The 16,769-nt window shown below is 38.0% G+C and overlaps 1 protein-coding gene across 2 annotated transcripts; it reads left to right on the top strand.

The window, feature by feature from the left end:
• The first annotated feature begins 2,569 nt into the window (after nt 1-2,569).
• ddx52 (DEAD (Asp-Glu-Ala-Asp) box polypeptide 52) lies at nt 2,570-14,209 on the top strand. 2 transcript variants are annotated; one of them, XR_014537217.1, is made up of 15 exons: nt 2,570-2,735; nt 3,814-4,042; nt 4,124-4,266; nt 7,471-7,656; nt 8,173-8,316; nt 8,420-8,531; nt 8,641-8,713; nt 8,790-8,993; nt 9,242-9,332; nt 10,399-10,521; nt 11,783-11,933; nt 12,541-12,616; nt 12,722-12,793; nt 13,019-13,787; nt 13,826-14,209. XR_014537217.1 is itself a non-coding variant. In XM_083564592.1 (15 exons), the coding sequence occupies exons 1-15, from the start codon at nt 2,649-2,651 to the stop codon at nt 14,147-14,149; spliced, it is 1,860 nt and encodes a 619-aa protein (XP_083420718.1). In that variant the 5' UTR covers nt 2,570-2,648; the 3' UTR covers nt 14,150-14,209. The 2 variants fall into 2 exon arrangements, 1 of the variants encoding a protein (XP_083420718.1); XM_083564592.1 differs by having other exon boundaries at nt 13,019-13,117; nt 14,080-14,209.
• The last annotated feature ends 2,560 nt before the right edge of the window (nt 14,210-16,769 follow it).

The following is a 16,769-nucleotide window of genomic DNA, read 5'->3' as shown; positions in this document are numbered from 1 at the left end:
TGAAAAATGATGGCAGATTGTGGTGGCCTGTATTTTTGAACCCCTGCAAGGAAGCTACTCATAGTGACCAACACATTCAATGAGGACTTGCTGCCACCTAGCAGTCCAAGAAGTAAGGTACATATTTTAGAAACACTGGATCTAGTTGTTTATCATTCACTGAACAGCTTTAATGGAAAAGCCTTAGTTTGCTTTTTGCTCTAAAAAATAGAGCACCACTCCCCAAAGGACCCACGAGAAAAAAAAAATATATAAATTTTTATTGGATGGAGACGCATCTCTATTTGTGCCACTTGTGGTCCAGCTAGTCATGGGTTGTAGCGAGACATTTCACAAGAGAGTAAAATGCAATCTAGTGAGTGAAATACTAAACTATATAATCCCTTAAAATTATTTACACAATATAGCTGAACCATCTAGGGATGTACCAGCTCCATTTGTATTCCACTTCATGTAGAGTTTGGACATTGGACCTCTTTAAATGTTTAAAGGCTCTTGCATGGAGGAGTTGGTGTTGGACCTATGATCTAAAATGTTGAGCTATTTTATGAGTTGCTCAGTAGCTCCTAGTTCTGTAATCTTAAATGACTGTAGAAAGATCATTAGTTCTCACTCTCTGATGTTTTGTATTGTTTTAAGATTTAGACACTCTTGATAAAATGAACTCAGTTGAACTCATAAACCACAGTTTTAATAGGGGGGCAAACACTTTTTCACACAGGGCCATGTAGTTTTAGATTTTGTTTTCCCTCAATAATAAAAACCTTCATTTAAAAACTGCATGTTGTGTTCACTTGTGTTATCTTTTTTACTAATGTTTATATATATATATAAATGAGGAAAATCAGAGAGAGAGAAGATTGGAGGATGTGGAGTTGGTGAAGCAGGATGTAGATAGGATTAGTAAGGAGGAAGTGAGAGCAGCGATTAAGAGGATGAAGAATGGAAAGTCGGTTGGACCAGATGACATACCGGTAGAAGCGTGGAGATGTTTAGGAGAGATGGCAGTGGAGTTTTTAACCAGATTGTTTAACAGAATTCTGGAAGGGGAGAGGATGCCTGAGGAATGGAGAAGGAGTGTGCTGGTACCGATCTTTAAGCATAAGGGAGATGTGCAGACCTGCAGTAACTACAGGGGAATTAAGTTGATCAGTCACACCATGAAGTTATGGGAAAGAGTAGTGGAAGCCAGGCTGAGAGAAGAGGTGACCATCTATGAGCAACAGTATGGTTTCATGCCAAGGAAGAGCACCACAGATGCCTTATTTGCTTTGAGGATGTTGATGGAGAAGTATAGAGAAGGACAGAAGGAGCTGCATTGTGTATTTGTGGATTTAGAGAAAGCGTACGACAGGGTACAGAGAGAGGAGTTGTGGTATTGTATGAGGAAGTCAGGTGTGCCAGAGAAGTATGTGAGGGTGGTGCAGGACATGTATGAGGACAGTGTGACGGCAGTGAAGTGTGCAGTAGGTACGACAGACTGGTTCAGGGTGAAGGTTGGACTGCATCAAGGATCGGCCCTGAGCCCTTTCCTGTTTGCAGTGGTGATGGACAGGTTGACGGACGAGGTCAGACAGGAGTCTCCCTGGACTATGATGTTTGCAGATGATATTGTGATTTGTGGTGAGAGTAGAGAGCAGGTTGAGAAGAGCCTGGAGAGGTGGAGATATGCGCTTGAGAGAAGGGGAATGAAAGTCAGTAGGAGTAAGACAGAGTACATGTGTGTGAATGAGCGGGAGGGCAGTGGAGTGATGCGGTTGCAGGGAGAAGAGGTGGAGAAGGTGGAGGAGTTCAGGTACCTGGGGTCAACAGTGCAAAGTAATGGAGAGTGTGTTAGAGAAGTAAAGAAAAGAGTGCAGGCAGGGTGGAGTGGGTGGAGAAGAGTGACAGGAGTGATTTGTGATAGTAGGGTATCTGCAAGAATGAAAGGGAAAGTTTATAGGACTGTGGTGAGACCTGCGATGTTGTATGGATTAGAGACAGTGGCATTGAGTAAAAGACAGGAGGTGGAGCTGGAGGTAGCAGAGCTGAAAATGTTAAGGTTTTCGTTGGGAGTGACGAGGATGGACAAGATTAGAAATGAGTTTATTAGAGGGACAGCACATGTAGGATGTTTTGGTGACAAGGTGAGGGAGGCGAGATTGCGATGGTTTGGACATGTGCAGAGAAGGGACATGAATTATATTGGTAGAAAAATGCTGAAGATGGAGCCACCAGGTAGGAGGAAAAGAGGAAGGCCAAGGAGGAGGTTCATGGATGTGGTGAGGGAAGACATGCAGGTAGTTGGTGTGAAAGAGGCAGATGTAGAGGACAGGGTGGTATGGAGACGGATGATCCGCTGTGGCGACCCCTAATGGGAGCAGCCGAAAGAAGAAGAAGAAGATATATATATATATATATATATATATATATATATATATATATATATATATATATATATATATATATATATATATATATATATATGATCTGAAACATTAAAAGTGTGACAAACGTAAAAAAAACAGAAGAAATCAGGCCAACACTTTTTCACACCACTGTATTTGATAGTGTGAACAACCGCTTAATCGATCGCCGAGCTGCTCACCATCGAAAGCTCTGTATTCGATTAGTTATCCTCTCCTCCACAGCTCTGCTCGACTCCAGTAATGGACTCCGTGGAGTTGTTCCGGAGGCTTGGTGCCGGCGCAAAGTTCGACTGGAAACGATTCGGCAGAGATGCGGAAAGGTTTAAGGTGATGCCTGGATATATTTTCGACCATGTATTTTACAGAAGCGCTGGTATTTAAACTGTGGTTTTTTTTCTGTTAGCCAAGCCGTTTAGCCGCGGCTAATTAGCCCATGTGACTCGTCCATACTGCGTGGTGTTTACATGCCCACATGGCTAGCATGCTAACACAGCTGCACAGGGAGGAGTGAATCATAGGTTCTGAAGTTCATATGCAAAACAAAGATCAGTTATATTTAGAAGTATTGCTCAAATATTGTGTTAATTTTCTCTGACTGTCTCTCTCTCTTTCTGTGTGTGTGTGTGTGTGTGTGTGTGTGTGTGTGTGTGTGTGTGTGTGTGTCTGTCTGTCTGTCTGTCTGTCTGTCTGTCTGTCTGTCTGTCTCTCTCTCTCTCTCTCTCTCTCTCTATATATATATATATATATATATATATATATATATATATATATATATATTCAATTCAGTTGTATTTATATAGCACTTTTATAATGGACATATTTCAAAAGCAGCTTTACAGAGATAATAAAGTATATGTTACTGCCTATAAGTTTCGCTTTAATGAGCAATCCAGTGGTGACTGTGTCAAGAAAAAATTCCGATGATGGCATAAGGAGGAAAACATTGAGCAGAACCAGACACAAAAAGGCACCGAATGTCCATTCAGTGTTGAGGTGTTCTGTTCAGTGATAAGAACTTAAATGCAGAAATCTTCATGCAAACTGTGGTCCTGAGCCTTTGTATCAGGCTGATATTAATTACAGTCTAAATCCATCCTCATGGTTTTTGAGTTGCTCAGTAGAGCAGATCCGAAGAGAAGAAAAAGGGACAGGAACACTGGCCACTGGGACCTCAGGAGAATGTTTAACTTAAGGTGGAGGAATGAGAGTAGAGGAGTGACAGGGAAGTCTCAGACCATAATCCTCTCATTTCTATCTACCCAGGTTTATGGAAGTAAAAGGAACCTTAGTTTTCTACTTCAGCTTCTCTGTGATATTCCTGTAATTACATGCTCTTTACTGGCATTAAAATCTTCGTCTCATATCTCTCAATCATCTCTCTCTTTTTCCTGCTTCTGTGAAACAGGTGGTGAGGTCTCAGAACAAAGAAATCTCAAAACCATTGAATGAAATAAGTTTCTTTGGGAAAACCAGAGAGGAGCCAGGTGAAGAGTCCAGATGTGCTGCTGATGACGACGATGATGATGATAATGATGGTAAAGAACAGGAGTCGGAGGAAGATCATCCCCCTACTCTGGATGAACCCTTGAGCAAGCTGAAGAAAAAAAAGAAAGGGAACAAAAGAAAAAGTCAGGGTAAAGACAAACTCAAACAGTTTCTATAAACTTTTATGAACGGAGTCATTATAGTCCGCGCTCCTTTTTATAAACGCACAGGTTCAGAAAATGAAAGTGATGATGATTCAGAGCAGACGGGGATACAGTGGATGTCCTCGCAAGACAAGACGGTGAAAAAACAGAAGAAGAAGGCTGCAGAAGGACCATCGATAAAGAGATTAAAGCAGCTTCACAAAGAGAAGGTTGGAGAAGAATCTAACGTTGTACTGTTCTCTGCAAGCTAAATGTTTTTAAAAGGTTTTTCAATGTAGAACAGAAGAACACTGTGTGTGTGTGTGTGTGTGTGTGTGTGTGTTTTATATATATATATATATATATATATATATATATATACACATACATACATACATACATACATACAGTGAGGAAAATAAGTATTTGAACACCCTGCTATTTTGCAAGTTCTCCCACTTAGAAATCATGGAGGGGTCTGAAATTGTCATCGTAGGTGCATGTCCACTGTGAGAGACATAATCTAAAAAAAAAATCCAGAAATCAAAATATGATTTTTTAACTATTTATTTGTATGATACAGCTGCAAATAAGTATTTGAACACCTGTCTATCAGCTAGAATTCTGACCCTCAAAGACCTGTTAGTCTGCCTTTAAAATGTCCACCTCCACTACATTTATTATCCTAAATTAGATGCACCTGTTTGAGGTCGTTAGCTGCATAAAGACACCTGTCCACCCCATACAATCAGTAAGAATCCAACTACTAACATGGCCAAGACCAAAGAGCTGTCCAAAGACACTAGAGACAAAATTGTACACCTCCACAAGGCTGGAAAGGGCTACGGGGAAATTGCCAAGCAGCTTGGTTAAAAAAGGTCCACTGTTGGAGTAATCATTAGAAAATGGAAGAAGCTAAACATGACTCAATCTCCCTCGGACTGGGGCTCCATGCAAGATCTCACCTCGTGGGGTCTAAATGATCCTAAGGAAGGTGAGAAATCAGCCCAGAACTACACGGGAGGAGCTGGTCAATGACCTGAAAAGAGCTGGGACCACCGTTTCCCAGGTTACTGTTGGTAATACACTAAGACGTCATGGTTTGAAATCATGCATGGCACGGAAGGTTCCCCTGCTTAAACCAGCACATGTCCAGGCACATCTTAAGTTTGCCAATGACCATTTGGATGATCCAGAGGAGTCATGGGAGAAAGTCATGTGGTCAGATGAGACCAAAATAGAACTTTTGGGTCATAATTCCACTAAACGTGTTTGGAGGAAGAAGAATGATGAGTACCATCCTTAGAACACCATCCCTACTGTGAAGCATGGGGGTGGTAGCATCATGCTTTGGGGGTGTTTTTCTGCACATGGGACAGGGCGACTGCACTGTATTAAGGAGAGGATGACCGGGGCCATGTATTGCGAGATTTTGGGGAACAACCTCCTTCCCTCAGTTAGAGCATTGAAGATGGGTCAAGGCTGGGTCTTCCAACATGACAATGACCCTAAGCACACAGCCAGGATAACCAAGGAGTGGCTCTGTAAGAAGCATATCAAGGTTCTGGCATGGCCTAGCCAGTCTCCAGACCTAAACCCAATAGAGAATCTTTGGAGGGAGCTCAAACTCCGTGTTTCTCAGCGACAGGACAGAAACCTGACTGATCTAGAGAAGATCTGTGTGGAGGAGTGGGCCAAAATCCCTCCTGCAGTGTGTGCAAACCTGGTGAAAAACTACAGGAAACGTTTGACAAATACTTATTTTCCTCAAATATATATATATATATATATATATATATATATACACACACACACACACACACACAGTGAGGAAAATAAGTATTTGAACACCCTGCTATTTTGCAAGTTCATACATCACAATGTATGATTTTTTAACTATTTATTTGTATGATACAGCTGCAAATAAGTATTTGAACACCTGAGAAAGTCAATGTTAATATTTGGTACAGTAGCCTTTGTTTGCAATTACAGAGGTCAAACGTTTCCTGTAGTTTTTCACCAGATTTGCACATACTGCAGGAGGGATTTTGGCCCACTCCTCCACACAGATCTTCTCTAGATCAGTCAGGTTTCTGTCCTGTCGCTGAGAAACATGGAGTTTGAGCTCCCTCCAAAGATTCTCTATTGGGTTTAGGTCTGGAGACTGGCTAGGCCACGCCAGAACCTTGATATGCTTCTTACAGAGCCACTCCTTGGTTATCCTGGCTGTGTGCTTCGGGTCATTGTCATGTTGGAAGACCCAGCCTCGACCCATCTTCAATGCTCTAACTGAGGGAAGGAGGTTGTTCCCCAAAATCTCGCAATACATGGCCCCGGTCATCCTCTCCTTAATACAGTGCAAGTCGCCCTGTCCCATGTGCAGAAAAACACCCCCAAAGCATGATGCTACCACCCCCATGCTTCACAGTAGGGATGGTGTTCTTGGGATGGTACTCATCATTCTTCTTCCTCCAAACACGTTTAGTGGAATTATGACCCAAAAGTTCTATTTTGGTCTCATCTGACCACATGACTTTCTCCCATGACTCCTCTGGATCATCCAAATGGTCATTGGCAAACTTAAGACGTGCCTGGACATGTGCTGGTTTAAGCAGGGGAACCTTCCGTGCCATGCATGATTTCAAACCATGACGTCCTAGTGTATTACCAACAGTAACCTTGGAAACGGTGGTCCCATCTCCTTTCAGGTCATTGACCAGCTCCTCCTGTGTAGTTCTGGGCTGATTTCTCACCTTCCTTAGGATCATTGAGACCCCACGAGCTGAGATCTTGCATGGAGCCCCAGTCCGAGGGAGATTGACAGTCATGTTTAGCTTCTTCCATTTTCTAATGATTGCTCCAACAGTGGACCTTTTTTAACCAAGCTGCTTGGCAATTTCCCCGTAGCCCTTTCCAGCCTTGTGGAGGTGTACAATTTTGTCTCTAGTGTTTTTGGACAGCTCTTTGGTCTTGGCCATGTTAGTAGTTGGATTCTTACTGATTGTATGGGGTGGACAGGTGTCTTTATGCAGCTAACGACCTCAAACAGGTGCATCTAATTTAGGATAATAAATGTAGTGGAGGTGGACATTTTAAAGGCAGACTAACAGGTCTTTGAGGGTCAGAATTCTAGCTGATAGACAGGTGTTCAAATACTTATTTGCAGCTGTATCATACAAATAAATAGTTTAAAAATCATATATTGTGATTTCTGGATTTTTTTTTTTTTTTTAGATTATGTCTCTCACAGTGGACATGCACCTACGATGACAATTTCAGACCCCTCCATGATTTCTAAGTGGGAGAACTTGCAAAATAGCAGAGTGTTCAAATACTTATTTTCCTCACTGTATATATATATATATATATATATATATATATATATATATAAAACACTCAGAATCTCATGCACGTGTTCTGTCTAAATGTCACAGCTCAATCGGATCCGGCATCAGAACAGGATTAACGTGCACGGCACAGACGTCCCCGACCCTCTCGGCACGTTCGAAGAGCTACAGCAGGAATATGAGCTGGATTCCCGAATCATTCAGAACATCAGAGCAGCCGGCTTTCAGACCCCTACGCCTATTCAGATGCAGTCCATCCCTCTGATGATGCACGTAAGTAAGCGTCTGCATCTTCGGTCCCGAGGCAGAGTGACTTATACTTTATTGTATTTGACACACATTAATTAACGTTCACATGTTGAGGTTTATCAATTATTAGTCTAGAAAAAAAGAAAAGTGATAGTTTATGATATTTTAGGTTCAATGAGAGTAAGGGAGGGTATAATAATTGTAGCAGTGCAGTCAGGAACTGCTTGCTGGCAGAGCCAGTAGTAAAAAAATTTAATTAAAAGGTACAAGTCTGACCTCATTTACAATTTTGCAATTTGGTTGACATCCACACAATGTTACTGCTAATATGCTGCTCTAATGCTTGAAGGCATCTGAATGACAGTTTTTGGCATCAATAATAAATATTGTTAATTTGGGAAATATTTCGTCTAATGGTAATTAAGTTGAACATTGACACATGCAATGATAGATTACATTTTTTAGAAAGCTTGGAGGAATTTTCAATTTTAGACACTAAACTGTACTCTTAAAATTTTTTGCTATTTTTGTACTTCTCAGCGACGAGAAATCCTGGCGTGTGCTCCTACAGGCTCTGGTAAAACCATAGCCTTTTGCCTGCCCGTCCTGGCACATCTCCAACAGCCGCTCAACAAGGGTTTCCGAGCGCTCATCGTAGCACCTACAAGAGAGCTGGCCAGCCAGGTGAGACCTCGACACATCAGCACAGTCATAACGTACTGTATATAAAATCTCCGATGTGAATGCAAGATCGAATATAAACCTCTCCTTATTTGATCGATTGTAGACACACAGAGAGCTGCTGAAGCTGTCTGAGGGTCTGGGTTTCAGGGTTCACATGATTAACAAAGGAGGTGATGCAGCCAAAAAATACGGACCAAAGTCGGCCAAGAAGTTCGGTAATTGAATTTTGAATTGGGTTTTTACTTTTCTTTCTTTCATTCATTCATTCATTCATTCATTTTAAAGCTTGAACGAGTGAAGATCATTTTGATTTTTTTTTCTCAGACATCCTGGTGACGACACCAAACAGGCTGATCTACCTTCTCAACCAGGACCCTCCAGCTGTTGATCTGAGCAGGTCAGCTTACTTCAGATCTTTCTCAATCCAGACCAACGTAGAGTATCTAGTAATTATGATCTGTGCTCTGGCGCAGTGTGGAGTGGTTGGTAGTGGACGAGTCCGATAAGCTGTTTGAGGACGGTAAGACCGGTTTCAGGGAGCAGCTAGCCACCATCTTCCTGGCCTGCTCCTCTCCTAAAGTACGCCGTGCTCTCTTCAGTGCCACGTTCACCACAGAGGTTGAGCAGTGGTGCAAACTCAACCTGGACAATCTTGTGTGTGTTAACATTGGACCAAGGTATGAAAGATGTTTGCATCTCTTTTCATTTATAAAGACTGGACTGTTTGAGTCAACGTTTTCTCCTCTTCTCAAAGGATAAACAGACGTTGTGTTGAGCATGTCGCCTATTTTTATACAGAAATTTCCAGATTTATAACCAACACGGGAATCTGGAAGGAACTATAAAATTATGACATTCTTTGACATATATTTTCAAGGCCCAGGCTTATCGATGTTACTTACATAAGTCTTGTTTCTGTCCACAGGAACTCTGCAGCTGAAACGGTAGAGCAGGAGCTGCTGTTTGTTGGTGCAGAAAACGGCAAGCTGCTGGCTTTAAGGGACCTGATAAAGAAGGTGGGTGAGAAATTGGATGTTATAAAAAGCCACAGGTGGAAAAGTAACTACATCTTACCGTAAAGCATGGCGTCACATACCTAACCATGTACAGTACAACATGCAGTGAATAAGGATTGAAAACCAAATAAACAGAAAAAAAGGAATCGAGAAATAAATAAAGAATTCACAATATGGTCAAATCACATTATTGCAGCAAAATAATTAATTAAAAAAGAGAAGCTGAAAAAGAAAAATATAGTGATAAAAATAGAAATCGCAATAGAATAGAAAATGGTTATAGCTAAAGAAAAAATAATAGAATTTGAAGAATAAAAATAGTAGTCGCAATAATATAGAATAGAATACGGTTGCATTGAAACGAATTGGATTTTAAAGAATAAAATTGGAGAAATTAAAATAGAATGCACAATATGATAAAATAGAATTATTAAAAATAAAAATGGAAGAGAGGAAGAAAAATAGTTGTAATATACTTCAATAGAATATGATTGCAGTAAAATGAAATGTGAATAATTAAAATAATGGAGTAAAAATATATTTCACAATATAATCAAATAGAATGTGTTTATAGTGAAAGAAATTTTTTTTTGTGATTTTAAAGAATAAAAATGGGATATACGACATGAAATAATATAGAATGTGGTCGCATGGGAAATGTAAAAAATATTAAAAATGAAAATAGAATCGAGGAATAAAAATATAAGTTGCAATATAATAAAATATGGTTGCATTGAAATAAAATCGATTTTCAAAAAAATAAAAAAAATTGGAATATAGAAATAGAATTCAGGATTTAGTAATTTAAAATATGGAAACTTGTCCTTGACTGGTTTCTGTCTCAGGGATAAAGTAAAGCAAATGGGCAGAATTTTGTAAAAGCTTTGTAGAATGAATACTGCATTAGGTTAGGAATTATAATGCCAGATCTGATTTGGGATTTTATTAAAACTATAAGAAAAAGGCAGCCTCTGTGATTTTCAGGTGTTTATCACGGAGATGATAGCATTTGTCACGTACGCTATAGACTAGCTTTCTCACGCATCTTCTCAACTCTTCATTACAGGGGTTCATGCCTCCTGTGCTGGTGTTTGTACAGTCTATAACACGAGCTCGGGAGTTGTTTCATGAACTGGTGTACGAGGGCATCAATGTGGACGTGATTCATGCTGAGCGTACACAACAGCAGGTACGTGAAAGGCAGAAGAAAGTGATGCAAAAATGAAAAACACATTAGTGTAGGAAACGCCGATGATGTAGATAAAAAGCAACATCAGCATGAAAGACCTTGATCTATATCTATATTTTTAGCCCATGCTGGAAATGGTGTGAAATGAAAGCAGATGATGTGGTTATTCCTCCAAGCAAAGTGTTTGTCAAACTGTGTACACAAAAGGATCAAAAAACTTGTTCCTAGTAAGGATTATTAACAATCCACTGAACTAAGTGCGCTTCTCCAATTCTCATGCATATAAGTTCCTTACGGGTTTTTCTGTTTTTGTCCCAAACGATTTCCCTTCTGCTTTCGGCTTATTGTGGCGTATCTGACTTTGCATATTATTGCCAGCTGCGAGCTCTCACACTAAGAACCAAAGTTTTTTTTTGGTTCAGTAATGTGTGAAAATATTTCCTGTATGTAAAGAATGTTTTCGTTTTTGGAGTCCACTTGTACAAAAGATTTTATTTATATATATATATATATATATATATATATATATATATATATATATATATATATATATATATATATATATATATATATATATATATATATATTATAAAATATAAAAATCTAGTTTTATTTATATATAAATAAAAAAGTGTGTGTGTGTGTGTGTATTTGTATGTATGTATGTATGTATGTATGTATGTATGTATATACCAACACACACACAATTGTAACTTCGATTGTATATATATATATATATATTGGGACCAGTAAGATCACATCCTTTGGTGCAAGTGTTTTTTTCAGATAACGTTTAGTGGAAGGATGCTGAATCATTCTGCATCGAAAAATAAGCACAGTGTGACTCATGGAAACTAAATGTAATGTGAAAGTGTCCAAATGAATAAAACGGCACTGAATTTAATGCGACCGCGTGGGGAATTTGCCATTTTTATTACATTTATTTGTAGGACACATGCAATATATTCATGTGCTTTACTTGTCTTAAATCATATAAATTTCAGATTCCAAGCTGAAATAAATGTACCGCTATATCAAAACATTACAGTTTAGAGATTGGAGGTGTCTTTATGTGGGTAGAAGGAGCTTAAAAACAATAGCTGCTTCATAAGACCATAAGGGAATTCCTTAGAATTAGAATTGAAGAGTTTATTGCCTAAACCCAGATTTTCAGTTGTATCTGACAGACTTCTGCATTCTTCATAGTACATAATGTCAATTTTCTGTAACTGTTCAAGTGTTTTGTTCTGTTTGTGATCAGAGAGATAACGTGGTGAGCTGTTTTCGTTCCGGGAAGATCTGGGTGCTCATCTGTACAGCGCTCATGGCCCGAGGGATCGACTTCAAAGGCGTCAATCTGGTCATAAACTACGACTTTCCTACGAGTGCTGTGGAATATATCCACCGTATAGGTTAGCTTTTTCTGCCCCTCCCCCTCCCCCCCGCTCATCTATGCAGATGTGTGAAAAAGTTTGCAACCCCCCGTGCTTAAAGGAAACTTCAACATAGAGTGTCAGTAAGGGACTGAGGCACCAGAACATCTTTACTGTCCCGATATGATCGTACGCTCTTTAGAATAGAAACACTCCAGTGTAGGTAAAAGGTAATCAGTTTGAAGAACTTTGAAATATCCTCTTCCTCATCCCCATGTACAAACAGAAGAATTCGAAAATTATTTTAATGATTGTTTTCAAAATAAACAACAATGCAAAACAATGTAAACTACTTGTTTAGCTATTATTTTGCTTGTAGGGACTCAAAGAACATAAAAATATTGTATACATATTTGCCATAATAATCAGGGTTTAAAAGCTAATAACATCAGTTATTAGTGAATACATTTAAAAATTACCATTTCTAAAATTAAATATGTATTTCCATTATTTGGTCCAATTGCACTTGACTATATAACATGGTTTGTGAAAAAAATTTTGTTGCAATGTTCTGGATGCAAAAATGTTGTTTTTTTTTTTTTTATTAACTATTTATGCGTCTGTGGGATCTCGTCTCTCTCTCCAGGTCGTACAGGAAGAGCAGGTCATAAAGGGAAAGCCGTTACATTTTTTACCGAAGCTGACAAACGGCTCCTGCGCAGGTATCAGTGAGAGATGATTTATTTCTCATAATTAAAAAGTCTGACAAATAGTCTGGTTATTTTCTACGAATATTTACCACAATTTTTATGACTCTTTTTCCTCAGCATTGCAACAGTAATAAAACAAGCTGGATGTCCTGTTCCTGATTACATGATTGGATTCAAGAAATTAAAAAGGTATGTTTGTGATTATTCGGATTTGATTAAATGCCTGTTTAATCCTGTACTACTTATTATAAATATGCCCCTGTAAAAGTTAGTCTTTTTTTTCCCTTCGATTTTCCTGTTTAAAAAAAAAAAAAACCTCTATTTTTATATGATCGTTTAGTAAAGATTTTTTTGACCATCAACAGCAAATATATTTCCATGTGAGATGTTTAAAGACGTTTTCTTTCTCCACAGCAAAGTGAAGCGCCATCTTGAGAAGAAACCCCCAAGGAGGTCAACGATTAGCACAACGCCTCGTTTTCTCATGCAAAGGAATCCTGCCAAAGTAAATAGGTAGTGGTCTAAGTGTTTTCCTCATTTTGCAGGAATTTTGTAGTATATTCAGTTGAAATTGAGCTCAGGTTTCTGATCCCTGAGATGTGTCTTTATGGAGGTCCACAAAAATCAAGCCAAGAGGAGTTCTCTGCGAATCCTCAGGAAAAACTCACAGGTCACGAGAACTTTGATTCTGGTCTGATCTACTTAAAAGCTGACTGAACTTTCCCCTGTCCAGTCACCTGTCCCCCATTCGCCAATCACCTGGCCCAGTCCCATTACCTGTCCTGTATCTCATTAGCTTGGTGTAGACACTCAGAGCCTTAGATTGGGATGAAGATTCACCTTCTATGCAGACAATGAGCCACTCTGACATGCAGGGTGAAGATCTTACTCCAAAGCTGTAGAGTCATACCCAATAATATAAAACTTTGCAAAAGATATCAAATACACTTTTGTAGTATTTGTCTGTCTGTTTGTCTTTCCAATGTAATATCATTAAGCCAAAGCTGTGGGTTGAACTTGTTTCATTTAGAAGGATGTTTGGAACAAGATGAATAAAAGAGATTAAAATCTTGGAAAAAATTGGAAAACACTGAGGGCAGGTTGGAATTTTAGATAGGAAGTCTTTACTAAAGAATAAGGCACTGAGTCAAAGCAACTTTGTTTTGCCAGACTTTATCTGACTGTCTGATACAATCAGATAAAGTCTCCCTGTTCTGACAGTCATACCACAGTCAGATCAGGGATAATCCTTCATCAGTACGAAATGAGTACTCAGTTATAACATGTACAGATGAGAGCTTGATGACTCAAACTGTAACAGGATGTAATTTAGTTGTGAGTTAAAAATCCCCATATGTTTGCTTTGCTCTATACTTTGAATAAAATAATCTGGAAAATGAGCAAATGTAAATGTTTAAACAGTAAATGTCATAAAGTTTGAGTCCTCTATCATATTTTTGTTTTTTGTTTTACAGGAAAAAGGGAAAACCTGAGGCAAGAGCAAATGGAGGTGAAACAGACGATTGTAAAAACAAAAATAGCTGAGAGTTTGATCAAATAAAACATTGTAAAGAAATTGTCTAATAAAACCTCATTTCGACTTTCGAGTATTTGTTGTGTTTCTCGTTTTTTTTTTAAATGTTACAAAAAAAATTCATATTCAAAAACAGAAATTGATTTTTATTTTATTTTTTTTTTTTATGATCTGAGACCATCTTTACTGTAGGGACTTACTGCAAATATGTGAATTATGATAACGGAGAAGGATTGTTAAAAAAAAAGATAGATATGTCAAAATCTTATATCAAACCTTGTCATACTTGAAATGAATAAATAGAATTCTTTTTGTCTGTAATTGTTTCCTTGGTTTACTGATTCATATTTTCCAACCTGCTCACTCCCCCATAATCATCAAACTAATAACTTTTAAGTTGTTTTTTTAAAGTTTTAAATGACTGGAGAGCTTTAGTATAAAACGCATGCTTTTACTTCCTATGTAATTCTATTTTATGATTTGTTTTATTTTATTTATATTACTCCTACCTATGTTTCTGAATCTGTTTTATCGTATGTGCTTGATCTTTATGATAAAAAAGAAAAAAACAAAAAAAAAACCACAGAGTAAGAAACATGAAACCCAAAATAAACCACAATGCAAAACAAGTTTTCGGTTGGAATGTTTCATTATGCACAATATATCTCGATTCTTTATAAGGGGGTGGGGTTTACACATGCAACACGCACTTCAGTAACAACCAAACCCTCCAACCTTTTAGTTTTTATACACCCAGAGTGATATAAAATGATTTGGAAATTGATTTTTTCAAATTTTTTGTCTTGGTACTTCTCCCAGACCGGGGAACTGATTTTAAAATGATTTTTATTATCAAAGAAGCATAAAAATGGGAGAATTTGCAGTTGCTGATTGGAGTTCAAGGATTATATCAATCAATTCTGCTGTGGCGGCCAGGATGATACCCAACAAAACGATAGGTAAAATATTTTATTTTCAATATTAATCCATAAACAGTTTAAAGTTAACTGATGTAATAGTAGATTTAACCAAAATACTTCTGATCAATGTGATAATATCCAAACATTCATACTAGTAATGAATTAATATTGTATTAATTATTTATAATTTCTTGGTGATTAATAATAATTAATTCTCAGCTTAAAATATTGAAAAAAACTTTTACTATTTTAGTGACTTTAGGACCGTGTTTTTATTGGTTTGGTGATCGAATACGTAATATCTCATGAAAAAATCATCATTGCATGGGAATTACTTTTCAGTATGTTTTTGCAGTCACATCATGGTTTAGTTTATTTCTGTGTGCGTTTTAAAGCTGATGTATGTATGAACAGATGTCAAAAACCGCATGTTTGACAAACTTCTGAAATATAACTGAAGTGTGTTATCAGTCAGCGTGCAAGTTTCATATGCGCATAGGTTATAAGCCGCCCAATTTTGTATTTTTTTTAGATTAGTTCCCCCCAACCTTTTAATGACAGGCATCTGAAAGCCTCAGACTAACATTTTAAAAGATTCAAAATGTGCTGTGGAAAGAAGTTTGCCCCCTGGATAATGTTCATGAACTGGTATAAAATGAATTCTATAAATATGACTACAATGTAATTTTAAGTTTGAGTTAAACATCTTAAATATGTTGCGGGTGGATGCAGTAAAATTTTCTCACAACAACACAAACCTGTTCCAGCATTTCAATACTCCTATGCATAAAGTCAGCTCCATGAAGATAAGATTTACATGGGTTTCAGTAGAAGATCTTGAGTGGCCTGCTATAGAGCACTGACCTGAACCCTACTAAACAGCTTTGGGTTGAATGTCAACACTGACAGCACCCCAGGCCTCCTCACCTCACCTACATCAGTACTTGACTTTACTAACACCCTTGTGGCTGAATGAGCACAAATCTCCATGAACACGCTTTAAAATCCAGTGGAACTTCTTCCCAGAAGAGTGGAGGTTATTATAAGAGCAAATGTGGAATAAATGTAAAAAGCGACGTTCAAAAAACACAAATGAAGATTCTGATAATCTGTAAACTTTTGTCCTTGTAGTGTAGATATATTCGTTACAGTCATTATAACATAAACTGTTTTTTTAAATCTGACGTAATACCTTAACACCCAGCTCTGCATACGTCGTGTGTTTTGTACGCCATTTTCTGTTTCTCTGCAAACTGCTGGTCAGCTAAGAACATGGTAAGCTATGGAATGAATACAGATTTTATTATCCTTATATAAAGTGTTAACCTCAAATTCAATGTGGAAAAAAAATCAAAACAATCCAAAATTAAGGCCTATTTTAGTACCTAACATTCGCAACCATTTTTGTAGCAGCTTTGAAAGGACGGCGTTTATTAGTCGATCGGCTTTAGCTTTGGCTAAATCACGGACTTCCTGCTTCGTAAAATAGCCAATAATCCTCAACCTGAATTTCAGTGAATATTAAGTACCAAAGAACTAATGAGTCCTGAAAACTTTCTTTAACAAACAGTAAATCGAGTGAAAAAAACCCCAAAACAATAAAAGCACAGTGTAAATTTGAGTTGTTTATCTTAAATGCTATGCTAACAAATCTACGTTAGCATCGGAGGCATTTGCTAGCATAGCATGTTTTGCATCATAGCCCTTGTTT

This window comes from Silurus aristotelis (assembly GCF_946808225.1).
Source record: "Silurus aristotelis genome assembly, chromosome: 16".
Lineage (NCBI taxonomy): Eukaryota > Metazoa > Chordata > Actinopteri > Siluriformes > Siluridae > Silurus > Silurus aristotelis.
Note: the sequence above shows the minus strand (reverse complement) of the source record. Positions and strands in the feature narration are given on the sequence as shown.

Excerpts from the sequence above, each read along its gene's own strand:
- ddx52 (XM_083564592.1), top strand. The coding sequence starts at position 2,649 with ATGGACTCCGTGGAGTTGTTCCGGAGGCTTGGTGCCGGCGCAAAGTTC. Across the intron at positions 8,994-9,241 it reads TGTGTTAACATTGGACCAAG|GAACTCTGCAGCTGAAACGG; the intron begins GTATGAAAGATG and ends TTCTGTCCACAG. Across the intron at positions 10,522-11,782 it reads CTGAGCGTACACAACAGCAG|AGAGATAACGTGGTGAGCTG; the intron begins GTACGTGAAAGG and ends GTTTGTGATCAG.